The sequence below is a fragment of the Euphorbia lathyris genome, chromosome 1, assembly GCF_963576675.1.
Source record: "Euphorbia lathyris chromosome 1, ddEupLath1.1, whole genome shotgun sequence".
In the NCBI taxonomy this organism is placed as follows: domain Eukaryota; kingdom Viridiplantae; phylum Streptophyta; class Magnoliopsida; order Malpighiales; family Euphorbiaceae; genus Euphorbia; species Euphorbia lathyris.
Window position 1 is genome coordinate 111037106 of NC_088910.1, and position 17333 is coordinate 111054438.

The 17333-nt window shown below is 32.9% G+C and overlaps 1 protein-coding gene across 1 annotated transcript; it reads right to left on the bottom strand.

The window, feature by feature from the left end:
- Window positions 1-272: 272 nt before the first annotated feature.
- On the bottom strand, window positions 273-3992 carry LOC136210617 (deoxyribodipyrimidine photo-lyase). Its single transcript, XM_066001963.1, has 9 exons — window positions 3529-3992; window positions 2834-3177; window positions 2511-2751; window positions 2119-2276; window positions 1966-2002; window positions 1679-1737; window positions 1174-1255; window positions 1014-1085; window positions 273-755 (listed from the first exon to the last, which is right to left on the bottom strand). The coding sequence occupies exons 1-9, from the start codon at window positions 3847-3849 to the stop codon at window positions 582-584; spliced, it is 1488 nt and encodes a 495-aa protein (XP_065858035.1). The 5' UTR covers window positions 3850-3992; the 3' UTR covers window positions 273-581.
- Between the last annotated feature and the right edge of the window lie 13341 nt (window positions 3993-17333).

A 17333-nucleotide genomic window follows, 5' to 3' on the forward strand; every position in this document is an offset into this window, starting at 1 on the left:
TTAGGTTACATTATCAAAATTGTCCCATGTACAGTTATGTAGACTTAAAATTGCTTCAAGTTGAATACAATGAGCAAAATATTATCATTTTTTATGTTAAAAATATATACACACTTCCCCAAAAAAATATTAGAAGTAAATTTGGATCTTAAATTTATTAAACTTAAATAGCTACGAAGGTCAATCACATGTTCAGTTTTAAGAATGAGCAGTCAATTAAAATTTCAAGTAGAGTATCCGAACCTTTTATTAAACTTAAATAGCTACGGAGGTGAATCACATGTGCAGTTTTAAGGAGTAGTAGTCAATCAGAATTTCCAGTAGTGTCTTTCAACGAAACAACAATAATTTGTACAACCTATTGAACAAAAGGTACCTAAGGATTGTGCAGGACAGAGGATGAGTGAGACCTAATAGATAAGGCTAAAAGGCATCATAAGATGCTTAAATTAATAACACAGTCTACCAAAACCTCTATCTACTATCGATGGCTATCATTCATATTGTTAGATTAGGCATCCAGTAGAAGTAGAAGCCTATACTATACTTTTGTTACAGATTACATCAAAAAACTAGAATTTTCAACTGCAGTTCTCTTTTGGTTTTCTACCAAGCTGGGTCTCTGCTTTTCTCTTCTTTTTTCCGTTCACAATTCTTTTGACATATGCTATGTAACCATCAACATTAAACTTCCTTTTGCAACCTGCATAGTTCATGTAACGAATTTTCCCAAAAATGGGCCTCTCTTTCCACCCCTGCAAATGCATCCAGGAAGATCTCAATTAGATGTGTCAAAATATTGTATCATAATCGTGTCATGTGATTATATATGATATAAATGTGATAAACTAATAATATGTCAATGGGTTGACTCTGTAATCGTATTGTCATGCCAGATATTGACAGCTCTCCCAACCAGGGACCGAATCAAAACCAATAAACTAACTTTTCACAACATTTCATAACAAAATGATTCCATTTCCTAGAAGCTTGGAGAAGAATTTGAAACAAACCTGGTCATGCAAACCGCATATTGACCACATGCAGCCAACATATCCACTTGGATCCCTTCCATCTAGCTCGTACTGCATGTAAATTTTAGGTTAAGCAAATCTGTGGAGCTCTATACCAATCTTGATTGTGTTTGTGACACAATCTTACTCCCAAAATTACCTTATCATTTAAATAAATTGCTATTCTCAGGGCTTCTTCAGGCCCTCTTGTCCACTCCAGAATCTTTTTTGCCCAATACATCCTGCACAATTTTTTTTTTTAAATCTCACTACAATATTTGGAGACTAGATTTATAGTATACATTCCCAACCGTGAATAAAATGTAGCAGGATTTGCATCTCTGATGCAAATTGAAGAAACTGGTATCCACTACTGTAAATTAAAACATATAATATGTGCCAATATCCATTACAATAACTTCTTTAAGGGATTTCTATCTTTTGCTTGCAAATGCTTCAAAACAATACCAAATATTGTTCAAGCGGTGATATATGAAAATGTTTTGACATTTGATTCTTAGTATATGCTCAGCAAATTTTACAGGGTGGTACTTGTTAGTTGAGTCAACTGATATGCCCCATGTATGATATGTCAAACAAAAGTATTCCATATTCTGCCTAGCTTTCTATGAATCAAAATAGATCGAAAGCTATGAAGCACTTACCGCATAAAACCATGCATCTTCCCATAGTGAACCATCTCCAACTGAGAAGCATTCCAAAGCTGAAATTTGTGATTTCTAATTAATATTAGTGAGAAAATCTAAAACCCCAACAAGACGTATAAGCAATAGCATTAGCTAATGCATTAATTTTCATAACCTACAAGTGCAAAACAAGGAAAAATCAACCCGAGGGAAGAAAGGCCAACAAAATTGTATATTTATTTACGGTAAGTTTCCTTTATTTCCTTTACAATGGCCTTATACAGTATATCAAAAAGTAAGCCTACCGGATCAGCTGTTTGTGCCTTCTCCAGTTGCTCCATCCTGCAGAATTTTAATGGTCATTAATGAAATCTTATAAAACTCACTGAGCAAAATAAAAAAGAACTTCACGCTTTGAAGAATAAACAACCAAACCAAACCAACGAAATTACACTCACGAGTATATATATTCACGCTTGTCAGATGCATGAACCTTCAAAGTATTACGTGCCCATTCCCACGCCCCAAGGAGTGAATCATAATGAGGCTGGTAGAAACAAAAGTTGTCTGCAAGTTCTCTACGCACAATCAGCTCCTCTAAGAAACTGTCAACTGACTTCATAGTAACAGGTACATGCAAAAACATTATATTAAACGGTTAGATACAACGAGCCTCAAGCAAAGAGCCAGAGGAATTAGATAATTTATAACAGATCTAAGTGTTAATACATACATGGAACATGGGAAACAGAAAGAACTTGCATTGTGATCTCAACCATCCTCAAACATTCAAGCTTTTATATTTCAAACAAGAACAGAAAACGCGAATCTAAAATTTAGTTCAACAAACCTGAGGACAAAGATTCCGAACTTTACGAGCCTCTACGGCACATCTCTGTGCAGATATTTGCCCAAAATGAAGATAAGGGGAGAGACCAGAGAGTCCTTCAGGCTTCAGTGGGTTGTTCCTATCAGTAGAATAATTCTTCAACCTTTTGGTCAAAAATCCATTTTTATTTCCCATTAGTACTTCCATTGCTGCATCTTCTCCAGGAATGCACCATTCAATTTCAGGAACCTCTGCACCCTTCCTAGTCATGAGAAAACACAAAATCAAATTAACAATTATCATGAAGCTTGAAATGTCTCAAATTAAATAGCATGATATCTGACCTTAAAACATCATCAATAAGGCTATCCCAATCAATCAACTGATTTGTAGGAATAACCCATTTTCCACTAGGTCGTTGCAACTCAGGAAAATCAATGAGATATTCAGGCAGCTTTTTGTTTATCTTTCCCCTCAAAGTCTTAGCACTGTACTCCAGCTTTTCTGATGCTACCCAAAGGGGTACTACATTGTGAGCATCAACTTCATGTATAGTCACTGAATCACTCACCTCCGCACAAATTTCATTTTTCCATTTACGGACTTCCCTAAGAGGTGAAAAATCAGTAACTAAAAGTGAAGCTCCACAATCTTTTAGAAACCTCGGAATAGTCTCTTTAGCTTCTCCCTAAATGTTAAAAGGCCAGGGGAAAAAATTAAGAAAGTGAACAAATTTCTCATGATAATGCTTAACAAAACGGCTTTCCAGATGTATTTAATATTATGTTCGACTAAAAGAAGAAAAATCTCAAACACTACTTGGAAACAATACAACTTATTTGGTTATAGCAAGAAAAAATTCCAATATAGCACAGCAACCGAGTTTTATAATGCATATAGCATTTCCCCAATTTAACCTTTGAATTTTCATCAACAAATACTAACATTTCTCAGCATCCAAACAGAACATAATACAAACTAAACATTCCAACTGAAGAAAAATATACAAAAGAAAGTAAGAATCACATAAACGACTTACCTGAAATAAGAAAAATGGAATTTGAAGCTCCTCTTCAATTTTTGAATGAAGCTGTCGCAAACCTTTCAACATAAACCCTAATTGCCTAGCTTTGGCCCCGAGGAACTGATCAAACAAATTAAAAGCAACAGCAACAGGTACATTGGCCTTATTAGCCTGATCAATTGCGTGGATTAGAGCCCAATTGTCCCTTATCCGTTGATCTCTAAACATCCAATACACAACAGGACCCATTTGCTTGGTTGAAGCTTCTTTGAGGACCCGAAATCGATCAGGTTGCAAAGAAGCGGATTGAGCGACAGGACGTGACAAAGATGCCATTGAAGAGAGTAGAGTTCTCACGCTTGCTAACTTGCGCAGAGGGTGAAGGGAAGCGGATGGTAGCGTGGCCAGAGAGAAGTAACTGAAGAAGAGGAGAGAGTTTTTTGATGGACGGACAGTCAGGAAGGGAAGGAGGGAAAATGGAGGGAAATGGAAAGCCGTTGAAGTTGTGGTTTTCAGAGGGTATACGTGTATCAATGCACTTGTGACACGTGGATCGAATAGCAGTCTCCCGGCAAAAAATTAGTTGAAATTTCGGCCCACGTAATTGACAGACTCTAAAGAAATGGTCCTAGATTGTTATGTATAGGTCCATCTGTTTTTTCACCGACTTAAAATTTATAAAAGCCAATGACAAATCAACTAATTTTTTTCCTTCGGGGTAAGGAGTTTTAAGGTAAAATTAGAGATTGGAGCCACTTTAAAAAATTTTACGGGTCAATTTTTTAATAATGGTGTTTGGTGAATAGAGGTTTGAAATAGTTTATTATATCTAAAAACTAATTTTAAAAAAGTTGATTTTATTAGTTTTTTCAATTAGCTTATTGCTTATCTTTTTAAGAACACTTTTACCCCTAATTATTACCATTTAATCTCAAGTAAAGGTTTTATCATATCTTTATTAGTAATCAGCTAAGTTTTATCAAATAAATTTACATAATCAACTAATTAAATCAGTTAACCAAAAAAGGTAATCAGCTAACAGCTAACAACTATTTGCCAGTCCCTTCACCTTCACTGAATATGATCTTCCAAAACAAGGACAAATCAACGATCCCTACTTAATTTCTTAAGCTACCATATCCTTCACAATAAGGTCCTTATTTTTATTGTAATTTAGTTTCTTTAAATTTGTAAGTGACACTATTATTAGTGATTTTGTATATAGAAATGTTTGTACGAGCAATTGAATATTTTTATTAGATCCTTTATTATGTGCAATAAAAAAAGTCCCATTTTTAAGTATTTTTTAGTTTATATAATTGATTTTTTTACTTTACTTTTTATTTGTATTTATATATTAAGACACTCATTTGCTATTTCGCTCATAAGCTTCTAAAATCCCAAAATCGGTCCTAATTTCAAAAGCTGTTTAAATATTCCTATAGCACCTTAAGATGGATCAAAAGCCCCTTAATTTTCAATTGCGTTCTGGATAGTCAACCACCACATCTATCAAACCTTCAGCAGTCAATGTAAATGGATGGGTGTAATCATTCAAATTCACTTGTTTGGCTTTTTCAGGTAGCGCCTCTACAAGATTATGGGTTTTCTTGGAAGAAAAAGCTTTATGGGTTTTTGAAGATTTAGAAGACATAATAAAAAAAATGGGGAATAGGAAGAAGAAGATTCTTGAGAAGGTTCTTTAAAACAATGAATCATGAAAAAGTGCTTTTAGAGTCAAGGTAAAGTTTTTTAGAATTTTTATGGACTAAATCTTCCATGCAACTACAAACATAGGAAATAAGAAAAAAAAGGAAAACTTACAAAAACACGAAAAGGCAGGAAAGAAGACAATGCAAAAAAAAGCAACTAAAAAGACTCTTCAAATTTATACCTGATCTAAGAAATCCAAGAAGTATCAGGTTAATAATGACACCCTACCACTAGAGTAGCATCGAAAATCTCAAAATAGGCAATAAATGCCTCTGGAAGCAGCAACAGAAAGAGAAAACACAGTAAAAAGAAAATCACGACTTAACTCACGTGGCAAGTCAGTAGGGCTTGCAAACTTCAGATGAGACCTTATCATTTTCAATTAAAAAGGTCATCATCATATGATTTAGTAAAGACCAGAACAAACAAGACCCTAAAGAACTTCGCACAAAGATCACTAAGGAGGGATATCTGATACCATATCACAAAAACGAAAAACAAGAAGGACTACACGTAGATAGACTAATGAGGTTCATTTCCTCATAAAGCATAACTATTAATACACGTGTCTCAATCACAAAACGAGGTCCAAACACACGCCCTCCTTTCTCCATGATGCATCGGGACTTGCGAAAAGGGAAAGCATACCAAAAAGATATACAGAGTACGTGTACCATTTAAACATGGCCACGTGGAGACCTACTAAAACATAGGATACTATTCTAAACTACTATAAAGGACATCTAGACATCATGAGATACACACAACTATTTTTCATCACTCTTCCTCACTAGGAAAACTTACACATCTCAGTACCTCTACTAACTTAAACGTCGGACTCCAACCCATCCTCTAATCGTTTATTAGTCTTATTTCATATACTCAAAACAGCTTGTCAACTTATCTCGAAATAAGAAAACATCATAATATCATTTCAATTCTCGATTTTTTAAAAGCAAAATGAGAGTATCTCCTAATATAAACATTGCACTCATTTGGATTCTTAAACTAAAGCTTTAAAGTTAATTATGACTCTAAACTATCAAAATCATCAATCATATTCCTGAACTAAAAATCATCAATTGGGTCATCATCTTATCCTAAAATTAGAAACTGTGACTATTTCATATAAACTGTAATAATATTTGTGTTGCTTCAAAGTGAGTTTGGGAAAGACAGTCTGAAACTGTTCAACCGAATGATTTTCGACGAGGTCTCAATTGGTGATTTTTGTTTAGAATGTGGACTCAAGTGATGAGTTTTTTTATTAGTTCAAAAACTTAACTGATGATTTTGATAGTTTAAGGTCCTAATTCACTTTGAAATCTTAGTATATTATACCCCTAAATATATACAGTAAAACCTCTATAAATTAATACTCGATAAATTAATAAACTCTTTAAAATAATAATTTCTTCTGGTCCCGACTTGGGCTAGTACAAAAAATGGTTAATTTTAATAAATTAATAAGATAATAATTTTCTGGAACGAACCCTATATAAATACATTGTATTATTACCTCTATAAATTAATAATTTCTCAAATACATATGTGAAATATATATAGATCTACATATTTAAGATAATTTAGCAAAATATGAATCTATAGTATTTTGTTTTTTCTTGAAATTTAAATCTAGTTGACTTTCATCTCTAACTATTCCCCGTGCATTCAAAAGTTCTGATGTATCCTTATCAAATTGTAACAAATTTTTTTGTAAAGAGTGGATGATGCTATAATTGCTTCCTTTCTTGTGATCGGTTTCAAAGGTATCAGATCATCATTAGTTTCATCCTCGATTGAATTTTGCATAACGCTCGATAAAATTTCTTTTAAACTTTGGACTTGTGAACATTCATTGTTTTCACCTGGATAATCCAATATTTGATTGACATCCATTGAATTGCGGTAACCAAGATGTCAATCATTTCCTCTAAATTCGTTGTGACAGATTCATGAGAAGCCTATTTTTGGTATGATTTGAAACAACATTCCATATAAATTTATATAGTAATTCATTAGCTATGATACATTGAATATTCTTAACATACATAGAATGAACTTCCAAGTTCAATTAACTTATATAATGCACATTTAATTTTATTTGTTCATTGATTTTAGACAAAAACTTTATTTAAATTAGTAATTTAAAATTTATTTAAAAAAAATTAAAATCACTTTATAAATTAATAATTATTAATTTATCGATTAATTAATAACTCTCTAAATTAATAAAATTCAATGGTCTCAACATTATTAATTTATAGAGGTTTTAGTGTAACATGTCCAACTTGTATTTTTCAATTTTACTATAACATTTTTTGAATGGCTTTCGACCGTCATTCGTATCCAATCAAACTATCGCAAGTCCAAACTTTAAATAAAATAGCATCATTTTAAGTAATTTACATCGCAGTATAAAGTAAAATATAAATTAATCATATTTTTCAAATGTGCAATTGATAATAAAATAGTGATATTGTCGTATGAAGATGGTAGCAATGATTCGATTCGTTGCTTGTGAAAGCTGAGTTTGAACTGAACTATATATAGTCTTACTTAGTAGTTTGGTAATGAATTAATTATGGATTAACTAAATACAAATTAATTAATTAATTATGACCAATCTTACCCACCTCGTGCCATGAGTAATGTCGCAGGAGATCGCAGCTGTCCCGTCTCTGTTGCCCACACGTGACATTCACGTGAGTATTGACTAAATTTCCTAATTTCCATGTGAAAAATGAATTTTGTTTTTGTTTTTAGTAATGTTAGTAATTTGTTAATTATCTCATAAAGATTGGTTAATGAGCCTGCTTAAGCTTCAAGATTTATTATATATAGATTAAACATCATTATGTTGAGATCCTTTTAATTTTGGAATATCAATTGAGTTAGAATGCCTTTTAATGGAATCATGATTAATGCTAACTACCAAAAATTAAAGAAAACCTTGATTAAGGGGCACCTAACTAATTATTTGTTCAATTCAAAGACTAAAACGAATATGTGTGCCCTAAATTCACACATAATCATTACATTTTTTATACATAAATATAATTTATTTGTTTACAAAGTTTGAGAATTATCTCCAATTAAAATAGAGTTGAGATATATTTTTCTTTACAATACTAAAATTACGAGCTATAGAGATATTGTCCATAGTTTGGTGGTAAGAAGCTCTCCCTCAACATTGTCTTCATCTGTAGCCAAGACTGAATCAGTTCCCGACCTCATCTTTTTCGCTCTTCCCTGATATGATCTCACCATATTGATGCTTTGCCCTTCAACATATAGACATCCAATCTAACTTTTCATTGATCAGAAATTCCCGCATATTCAAAGAACTTGTCAACGTTCGATAACCAATCAAGAAAATCTTTTATATCCAATTCGCTCTAAAGGCGACAAATCCACTTTCAACTTAAATGCATCATCTCTATCAAAATTAGCTTTATGTAGATTTCTAACATGCGCATTCCCACAAATTGGATTTCTACCAACAAATCCTATATTTCTATCATCAATGTGCCCATAATTTTCATCCTCATGCTCATCAACTAGCAATTAGTTAGGTCACCTTACCTCTTGTTGCCTCAGACCCCTTGGACTTGGATGTGGGGTCCTATGTGGAGGTAAAGGTGATGGTGGCGGTAGTGGTTGTGGGATCGAACCAATATCGTTTCTCCTTAGATTCCCTCCCAAGGCTTGTTGGAGCATGCCATAAAAGTCTATCTTCATTTGTTCTATGGTATCTCTCATTTTCTCATTCGACTTCGTTCGTTGCTCATTTGCAATCCTTAATTTCTCCCTCACTTCAAGCTTTAACTCATCTATCTTATATCATAAGTCTCCATACTATCTTGTGGGATTCTTGGTTCAACCATGCGAAAAGAAGTATTGGATTAGGAAACGATTGGCTTTGATATCAACTGATACGGGTCGTTATCAAGGTAATAATTTTAATTGTAAACTAACAAAGATTGATACTCTTCCCAAGCTAAAACTTGAAGGAAATAATCCTAAAAGGGTTGAACCAAGCCTCCTAAGGAAATAAACTTTCATTTAGATTGATAAAAGATACACACATTATAAAAAGAAGGGTTTATATACCCCTTAAACTCCAGGCTAGAAAATACTTAAAATCCCCTGAGGCATAAATAACATATCCTAAAACATTAGGGCAAAAACGGTTACAAAGTAACTTAACGGAAAACTAGTAAAGAGATTAATCATAGGAATTGTAAATAAGTAATAGTAGATTCATAATTAGGACAAAAGTATAAATGGGAAGAACTTGCTGATAAAGCCAGTCACACGCCATATGGGTTGAAAATCCGATAATCCACACTACGTGTTGGGATATTCACACGATGTGTGAATTAAATAAAAAAAGAAGTACAACCTCCCCTTTTATGGCCATACGACATGTGGTAAAGTGACACATCACATGGTTTCTTTTCCTTCTCCTCTACGATTGCCTTTCGAACCACACGACGTGTTGTTGTCTGACACGGTGTATGGACATGTTTCATTACATTCCTATTCTCTTTAGTGATGCCCTCATCATTTATGCTCTAAGTTTTCTAGACCTGGATGGCGCGTGACACAAAGAGAAACAATCACAATGCAAAAAATACATGGGATTGGACTTCGGGAGAGATTAGGATATTGTGTGATATATAGACAAAGAGAGAGTGAAAGAGAATAGTGTTATTCCAAATAGATTAGAATATATTTTAAAGGGGTGGATTAGATATTATCAAAATAAAATTCTTTTTTATAAATAAAAATATTTTCTAAATATTTTTTTGGTGAAAATATTTTTTCCCCTTAAAAACAGTTTTACAATAATTGTAGAATTTAATATTTATAAAACTTGAACAGCTTAGTAAAATATCAACTCAACTAAAAGTTTAAATTTCTGTAAGCGAAAATGTTATAAATAAAGTAAGAAAATACAATAATAAATAGAGCAAGGATAAAAGAGATTTGAACACAGAATTTTTATAGAGGTTCGGCAAAACTAGACATCTCCTCCCCAAGAATACTTCTTGAGAATTTATAACCAGACTAAGCCTCTTGTTGGTGCTTAAAAACCGTACAACACTTTTTAACAAGATTTAGTGTCAAACTTATCAAGTCTTGCGGGTACTTGACTAAACATTTTCTTACTTTTTACAAGTAATAGTAAGAAACTTATTGCTTATGGGTGATTGATGAACTGTTATAATTATTTTTTCTGGTAAGAATCACACTCACACACTCCTCAACGTGTTTACAACCTTATTTTTAGAGATTAACTAAGAAACTTTTCACAAGATGATTATATTTTGTAAACTAAAAAAAGGAGAATATTCAATCTTGAATCTATTTGAAGAATGTTAAAAAGACTTTGTGCAATCTCAATATGAATAAAAGTGGTAAGTCTTCGAAGTTGAACTGAAGCTTGAATCCTCCTTTTTTAAATGTAGAAAATCTATATGTTTAGACTCAGAAAGTAGCCATTAGACACTATTGAAGAATGATTCAAAGTTAGTTTTTATTATTATTGTTAATGCATAAAGCTCCAATGTGACTGGTTGGAAATTGCAGTTAAGAAATCCCAAAATAGAAATTCCAGTTAAGAATGGATTGTTGAGCTTCTTTGGGGTCATGAAAGAGGCAAGCTTCCTCTCAAAGGACTCATTTACAGAAAAAATGGGCAAGGCAAAAAAAGAGTGAGAGAGGGAGAGTCATGCTAAGACAAATTATCATTATATTATAATGTTGTTCCAAGCAACGATGTGGGGCTATCAAATGTAAGAGTGAGAGAGAGAGAGAAAAGTTAGTCAAACTCGCATTGACCTGTCACTGACGGGTCAAATGTACTAAATTGTCTAGTCATCTTTATTTGAGGTATATTTTTGGAACAAAATGAAATGTAGGTACCAAAGGATGAACTGGTAAAGTTCAGATATCATTGGTGTAATTTATTCTAACTTATGAAACAGGAAAAATTGATTAGGATAAATTGAAAGAACTTTGTAAGGGCAATGAAAGAACAAGGAGAATGCAAAATTTCAAAATGGATTTTGAAACTCTAAGCATGAAAGAAAAAGAGCCGATACATAAGTATTATGACAGATTAATGGCGGTGGTGAATAAAATCTGGGTGATGGTAGAAGATCTACCCAACAGAATTGTAGAGAAATTGTTCACGAGCTTTTCTAAAAAGTTTGAGGAAAAACTTTCATCTCTTGAAGATTCAAAAGATATAAGTTAATTAGCATTATCTTAATTAATTAATGCTTTGCAAGTTTAAGAACAAAGAAGAGCAATGAGAAATTGGCAAATGAATAAGAGATTGAAGGAGATTACTTAGCTAAAAGTTCAAAAGAAAAAATAAAAATTTCTTAGTGTGATCATTATAATATTATTTGGTCCACATCCTTCACACATTTAACTTTTTCAAGATCTCGCGTCTTCCTATCTCTCATCCGAGCAATTTTATATATGTCTCTTTCCCCTTCATTCGTTTCCAATCTTGTGTACAGATCCCGATTCACATTTGCTCTAGCATCTCGTATGACCTTCTTTACTTCCCTTTTAGCCTCTTTGTACTTTTCGTAGTTCTCATCACTCCTGCACTTCCCTAGGATTCTCGCTTACTCTGTACTGCTTGTCGTACTTCTTCTGTCCACCAAGATGTGTCCTTACCCGGTGGCATGTTACCTTTAGATTCCCCTAGAACTTCTTTCGCTACTTCCCTTATACTATGCTCCATCTTAGTCCATATCGAATCTATATCTTAGTCCGAAGACCTCAAATGGGTATAGGTCCATCAAAGTCCGCTACAATATTCATTTTGGCCAAAGCTTGACCGAAATCATGGTTTCGGACACCTTGATTAGCCGAAGGATGTCTTTGGAGATGTATTTGAAAACACGTGTGTTGAAACACATTTCCATACTAATTTTGATTTGACAAATCTATTTAAAATTAGAATTAAATCTCTTAATATAAATTCCCAATAAATTAAATTTAAATGCTTTGAGTTTATTATCACTAATGTGTTTATTGAGTATTTTTGGAGTAATTAAAATTACAAGTGAAAAAGATATTAAAGACAAAGCTCAAGTCCAATAAGCCAAATCAAGGGTCAAACAAAGCCAAGAAGAAAGTCAAACGGATCAAAAGGCTTTTGATCCACTCAGTCCAGCATGAAGAAGGATCCAGAAGAATGGTCAACTTCTTCACAACGAAGCTGCTGAGTTCAAAGGACATGCAGACAAGGCGAAAGTTGACTTGATAACTTGGGGACAAAGGTTATCCAATTGAGGAAAGTTTCAGGCGCAACAGAGAAGCTGTCGATGTGCTGTCTAGGAATCTTTGTCTAAAATGGAGAGACAATCTGACGGTTATTGAGTAAAGCATATGAAGCTCTGATCAACGACAGAGAAGACTTCGTTCTTATTGGCCGTGACACTGAGCACTGAGGACGAAAGGGACAGCAGAGACGTTTCCCTCCAACGGTTATTTCGAAATTTGAAATGACCGATGACTTCAAGTGTCACTATAAAAGGCATGTCATTTGCTTCAATCAAACTTGATCTTCAACAAGCCAAAACTCTGAGCAAATCCATACTTGAAGTTCCCAATTGAAAGCAAAGCAAAGACATTTACACAAATTCCTATTTTTCGGTGTAAACAAATAGATTAGATCTTTCAAGTATTCTTTGTTAATAGAACAAAACTTTATCAATCATTAAATTGTTAGGAGACTCTGAGTTGCTCAGTATTTAGCACTCAAAGTTAGATAGTGTTGAGTAAAAGTTTATAGAGAACGATACTCTGTAACTGCTCGCTGACTATTGTAAGGGTTTGTGCTCTACCCAAAAGAGCTCAATAGTGGATTAAAGCTCGGAAAGGAATTCCGGGAACTGGATGTAGGCAGGAGGCCGAACCAGGATAAAGGTGCTGAGTAACATTTTCTATCTCTTATCTCCTTTTATCTGCTTGCTTTTATTTTGGCCAAATAAACGCTTAACTTAAGTCTATTGAGTTGTGTGATATGGTGTTGAGTTCAGGAATAGACTTCTAAGTGCTATTTCCTGAATCAACGTTAGAAACAACTTTAGTTGTTGACCAACTAAAGTTGTCTCTGACCATACTCAATATCATTGTGCTATTAATGTAAGTGAAAAATTATAACTGACATAGGTAACAAGTCAGCCTCTATACGTAAAATTTTAAATAGTTCCTAAACCCCCCTTAGGAACTTATTCTCATATCATAAGAGACCAACAACATGAACCAATGAGCATGCTGGATTCCAAATACACGCTCCTCATGTTTAGAAGTACAGTGGCACGGAAAGATAAAGTCCAAAGACCTTTAGGTGCTGCCATGTGTCCAAGTACACTTTATTTAATCTATAAATAGCTGAGACATTCTACAATCTCAAATATCGTACGTCAACTAATCATTATTTTATTTTCTTGTTATACGTTAGCTAGATATTATTTCTAATATCTTCTAACTTTAGCATTGGAGAGAGTTTATCATAGCTTTGGTCTATTTTCTGACATTTTCCGTGATCTGTGAAGTTAATGGAAAAGCATTTAACAACAAGTGTGATATCATTTGGGAGTATGGAAAAATGATATGGATAACTATGAGTGTTTAAAGTTGAATTTATATATTACCTATTCAGAGTGAATAATAGTCATTGGTTATTATTTTTGAGAGATTCATTCATTATTATTGTGGTGTTGGGTCCCACAACTCATTAAATATATCCTTATAAAAGGTCATGATTGTGACACGTTTTTTGGTTTGGTTGGTCAATTTATATTATAATTTTACAATTAATACATCCTTTAAACTCTAAGTTCAGAAAATCTCAATCCATACTTCAACTTAATCGTCCCCCATTAATTTTTTTACATAAACTATATTCAAATACATCTCCCACTTTTAATAGTATTGAAGTGGGAAAGCAATATTCTGAAAGGGAATCACCAAACTTTTATAAACAAAAATAAATAAAATCTCTCAACTAATTGAATTAATATATCAAATATTAAGTCAATTTTTATTAATTAAAACACAATCTTAATTATTTGATTGGTTCTTCGTATTATTGGTGATTGATTTAGATAATACAACTAATGATCTCTATATACCTTGACAAGAAATTTTAGGTAAAAAACCTAATTTACTTTACCCTCTAATTAATTGAAGTCTCAATTGCTTGAATTTTAAACTCATGTAAAAACTCATCTTTCACTATAATTAGTTCCATCACTTGAAAATGACCATACATATATAGTTTTTTTGATAATGACCATACATATATAGTTAGTTGCTTCAAAATCACAAAAATGATTTTTAGCATCGTTTTCTTTAATTTATTTTCAAGGTAACTTAAGTCATCAAAGTATTAATTAGTTAAGTCTAACTATATGTTGGAAATATCAATTCCAAAACGAAAACTAATATGATAATTGTTATTAATAATTTAAAATTATAACGAAACAATATTTACAACCTTCTTGTTGGGATGAAAAATAGACAGAGAAAACATTAAGGTCTTTATTGGATAAATTTTTTAAAATAGAATTTGTCTGCTATGAAGTAATCGTCTCTTATGATATAATAACGAACTTGATCAAACTCCACTATGTACGCATAATTGTCACTCCAACAAAAAGACCAATAGAAGATATGTAGATTATTTCTCTATGTACTTGATTCTATATTTTCTCATATATTTCTGTATGGAGAGATTATGCCTGTAATATAGGCATATTGAAATCCATTCATTAATTCTTACATAATAATAGTGGACATTTATTTAATTACAAAGGAGAACTTATTACTTCAACCCTCCAAAAATCACATGGCATATTAGACCATGAAAGGTGGATCACCATATATTTCACTGTATTTCATTTTGTTTTTCAACAATTCCCCGTATAAATGAAAATGAAAGAAAAAATAATTTGATGTGGTAATAACTCTCTACAATTGATACTTGTATAGGATAGGTAGACAACAACTCTTGATGTCTATTGGGGTAATTTAATAAATAAAAAAACGTGCAAAAGCAATAAAAATAAATTAAATAGAGTTCAGTTACTCAGATTAATACCTTTTTGGAGGTATTTCGATAAAAAAAATCAGTCAAATTCCTTAGTTTGGGTGTTTTGAAGCGTGTTTCGGGTTCGTTTTTAATCCGATAGAGGTTCGGTAACTCCCTAAAAAGTCCCCCCTCGTTGCATTGGGCTCCGTGCCTTTTATAGGCACGGAGCCCGAGGGCTGGGCTCGGGCGACCCCGCTCGGGCCCATGACATTTTTTTGACGGGCCCACTCGCGTGGGCCCGCGCCGATTTTAAAAAAATAGAATTTTATTTTTCTAACCTTTATCCTTTTTTTAATTTTTTTTAGTATTTCATTTTCGATTTTTATTCGCGTTATTATTTTTCGTTTAATTAATTAACTAATTAATTGGTTAATTAATCAATCAAAAAGAATTTTGGTTCAATTAATTAACTAATTAATTGCTTAATGAGTTAATCAGAAAATCTCAGTTTACATATCGTTTCTATTTCTTACTATTATATTTTATCATCGTTGTTTTTCGACGTTCTGACTGTATATTAGACTTGGTTAAATTGACGTTTTTTTTTATCGTTTTATCAGAGATTCTCATCATAGGTCCTCCAACTCCAGCTAGAAGTGGAGACATGAGTGTGTCTTGGGGTTGAATTGCAGACAATAGGATTGCGGTTTATTTTTGAAAAATGTTAGGAGAAATAATGTCGAGTTTATGAGGGTCAATAATTTTCTTTTGAAACCCAGAACTGAGATTCTAATTAAATGGCATCCTCCCGAGGATGGGTGGGTGAAAGTAAACTGTGACAGTTCTTGCAAGGGTAGCCCTGCTCCTGCTTCTGTCGGTGACGTTATTCGTGACTCACACGGCTTATAGGGAGGTGGTTTCATAGAGAACCTGGGGGTTTGTTCCTCGATGTTAAAAGAAATTTGGGGTCAATCTCTAGGCTACAACTTGTCTGGGATAAAGGCTCTTATTCTTTGGGCTTTTACGAGTGTGTTGTGCTTCCTGCAGACATTCAGTCTATTCTTTTAGATGATCAGTGTGGGACTTTGTTTCCTAGATTGGTAACTAGCTAGCGCTCTTGTTCTTGTTTTCCTACTTTCGGACGTGTTTAACCTTCCTTTGTTTACTTAAAAAAACCAACATTTTAAACATTGATAATTATCCGATTTGGAAAAGAAGTTTAACCAGACCTTAATTAAATAATTTTCCTAAAAAAATGATTTTGAGAAAAAAAGATCAAATTGTCAAGGGTGAGAGAGTAATGAAAATTAGGTAAGTTTTATTTAATTTGACATAATTTTAATTAGTTAATGTATAAAAAAAAATGATGCATGTTAGGGTGATATAAGCAGGAGGTAGGACCATAAGGAAATTTAAAAAAAGGAAAAAGAAGAGTGAATAAAATTGTTAGATTAGGTGGAAAAAACATAAAGAGATTAGACTTTTTGTTGGAATGTTGTAATAAGATAAGTAAAATTAGCTAAACAAAATTATAGGATAGCATGTGAAGAATATAACGTTTCTTCTTCCTTTCCCTAAAGGGATCTAATTTTGTATCTTCTCTTTTGACAAAACATACATTTGTGGTCCATTTCCTCATCATTTCCATATTCGTATATATATATATATATGTACATGCATCTTCATTTTCATTTTGTAAAGGAATTATTTCAACCCAAAACTTAAATGAATAGTCGAGGATTTCTACTCAATTAATCATACGGATTCAAACACAGATTATCGAGATATTTCTTATAAAGCAGATTAACATTGAATAGACAGTGGAAGAACTCGAACCATGAATTTGTATTACCCGTCATAATGTTCCCACATCAAAGTTATTCGGAAGGAAGAACAACTAATATATGATATAAGAAACGAGTCTGCTTGTAGAGAGAGAGAGAGAAAAGGGGCGCTGATTTCTAGAGAGAGGGAGAGAAAATTTGTTCTCTTATTTTTTATAATGTTTATAAGACTAAAATTTTCTTGTTCCATAAGGACT

Coding starts and splice junctions, on each gene's coding strand:
- LOC136210617 (XM_066001963.1), bottom strand. CDS start 3,849: ATGGCATCTTTGTCACGTCCTGTCGCTCAATCCGCTTCTTTGCAACCT. Junction 2,003..2,118: donor AAGCGTGAATATATATACTC/GTGAGTGTAATT, acceptor AAAATTCTGCAG/GATGGAGCAACTGGAGAAGG. Junction 756..1,013: donor TATGCGGTTTGCATGACCAG/GTTTGTTTCAAA, acceptor ATGCATTTGCAG/GGGTGGAAAGAGAGGCCCAT.